We start from the raw sequence: 2,500 nt of genomic DNA, 5'->3' as shown, positions 1-2,500 counted from the left end.
TTTCAATTTAAATGAAATTTTAAATTTTACTCTGAATCTTAACAAAGATATTAAAGCATATATAGATTAAAATATGGTTTTCTTTTTTTATTTGATAATCAAATAATTATTAAATTTCATTTTCTCTGTCCAAGGACCTTGCTACCATAATTGAAATTATCAAAAAATCAATCAGTTTTTTAAATCCTTAAAACTAATTAAAAACAATATCTGAATAACGAAAAAATTGATAATTAGTTTCGGTGACCTAAAGCCTTGCGATGCCAATTGAAAGAACCATACCATGGAAGCATTAAATATTTAGAATATTTATTTAGAATATTTATTTTAAAGTATTTTATTAATTGTTAATTATTTCTCATATCGTTTATTTATTTCCTTATTTGCTTTCCTCATTGGGCTATTTTTCCCTGTTGGATCCGTTGGGCTTATAGCATCTTGCTTTTCCAACTAGGGCTGTAGCTTAGCTAGTAGTAGTAATAATGATAATAATGATAATGATAAATATAATAATGATACTACTACTACTACTACTACTACTACTACTACTACTACTACTACTACTACTACTACTACTACTACTAATAATAATAATAATAATAAAATGACAAACGATCTACTCACCATTGTCGCTGATGGCTGCGCAAGTCTGGAAGAGCACCAGAGAAAGGAGTAGACAAGGTGACAGTAGCGGATGTCTGTGTCCCATGCGATGTCTGTAATCACAGCGTTTCTCTCTACAAACATTGCTCTGTCTGTTGATGCTGGTGCTGCTGCTGCTGCAATTTACCGTTCCCGATTTCATTTTATTCCCGTCATTCCAAGAGCAGGTTCCAGGTATCCTCCTCCTCCTAGCATCGACGGGACGGTCGGTCATAAGTTCACCATTCGTGAACTGTACAGGATTAGCCTCAGCTAGCGCACTTCTTAGAGGCTTCTTTGGGAAGTGGTGGTTCTGGTGATACTTCCCCATTACTGATTATTCTCATTAGAGTTTCTTTTGATTTAAAAGCTTTATGGTCTAAAATGAGACGACTTATTTTTTTTTCTAGTTTTCAAAATTATTTCAAAATATTAGAAGTTATGTTATTTCTTTTTCTTCTGAAAGTTTTATGGTCAACTAACTCTAAAATGAGACGACCTACTTTTTTTTTTTTTTTCAAAGTTATTTCAAAACCTTAGCAGTTATGTTTTTTTCCTTCTGAAAGCTGTATGGTCAACGTTTAACTCCAAAGTAAGAATTTTTTTTTTTTTCAAAATAATTTCAAAACACTTCTGTTTTTGTTCATCTTAATAACTTTAAATTAAACTTATGCGTATTTTGAGGTCTTATTTTAGGGTAGATAATTAAAAAAATATAGTTTCACATTGTGTCTGTCTATATCAAGAGGGAAGACTTTCAACTTTCACTTACCTGAACATATTATAGAATCTAACGTTATAATCAGCGAACAAGAAATATACATATAGTTTTCAATTGTTTTTTTGTTTAGGTTTTTATAACTGAAACCGTTACTGCAATATTTGGATCCGGATCGAGTTTCGAGTAGTTATAGATTTTCTAAAGGAATATGTAGTTTTTATCTCTTTCCTCTCCTGAGAACCTGCAAGAAATAGAAAAACGTAGTTAGCATTTATGCAGTTTATAGTTATAAGAATGGATAAATATTTTGTATTTACCTTTTTAAAAAGAGATTCTTTGCATTTCATTAAGAATATCATAAAGCTTCTTATAATACAATTTGTCATTAGGCTTTAGTAGCCCGTATGATTGGTGGTGTAAAATGTAGTGTATTGTACGGTGCAGTGCAGATTACATAAATGATTTTTAGAAAGTCCATTCAGATTACCGCCATATTGCCTTCGTCCTTTTAAATTTTCCTTCCTTCCCCTTCCTCATTAAGCTTTCCAACTCCTTTAACTAGAAATGAGATTCCTAGGTTTCTTTAAGCTCTGTAATGATGGTGATGATAAAGTCATCCAAATAATACATTATTTTGATATGGGGTAAAACATTAAGACAAAAATGGGGAACGTTCTTCATGCCTTAAGTGTCATCTTATTTCTATCTTGTGATTTTATTATTATTTACAATTATATGATAGTATAGCCTATGTTCAATGTAAAGATGTGTTGACATTGACAAAATAAAAATCTTATTTTTTTTTACTGTATAGACGTTTCATTATGAATGAAAATACTTAGCAAATAATATTTGGATTAAAGATAAGAATATGAGAAAACAGAATTTTACTATTTGCAGAGGTTCTATAGAAAAAAACTTCATATCTTTCACAATCAGGATAATATCTTCAAATATGAAAAGATGACCAGAAAACGGAATGACTTGAGTCTAAAAGCAGTTTGCTCCTAAGCTCGCTTCACACGGACGGATTTTTTGCGTACGGAAATATTTCTGCTCGTCAGGAGGCATGTCTTCACAAGAGAGGATTTTCTTTTAGCGGTCTATAACAGCGTGTGTTAGCAGTGCTCGCGTCTA

General features: G+C 31.4%; 1 protein-coding gene across 1 annotated transcript in view; it reads right to left on the bottom strand.

The window, feature by feature from the left end:
- The window catches only part of LOC137626050 (uncharacterized), a 109,084-nt gene extending 107,989 nt beyond the window's left edge, over positions 1 to 1,095 (bottom strand). Inside the window, exon 1 of the mRNA XM_068357135.1 lies at positions 625 to 1,095. Coding sequence (XP_068213236.1) covers positions 625 to 973 — 349 coding nt within the window. The 5' untranslated portion in view covers positions 974 to 1,095. The remainder of the gene's footprint in view (positions 1 to 624) is intronic.
- Between the last annotated feature and the right edge of the window lie 1,405 nt (positions 1,096 to 2,500).

The sequence above is a fragment of the Palaemon carinicauda genome, chromosome 33 (genome assembly GCF_036898095.1).
Source record: "Palaemon carinicauda isolate YSFRI2023 chromosome 33, ASM3689809v2, whole genome shotgun sequence".
Classification (NCBI taxonomy): Eukaryota; Metazoa; Arthropoda; class Malacostraca; order Decapoda; family Palaemonidae; genus Palaemon; species Palaemon carinicauda.
This window is presented reverse-complemented; position numbering and strand designations above follow the sequence as displayed.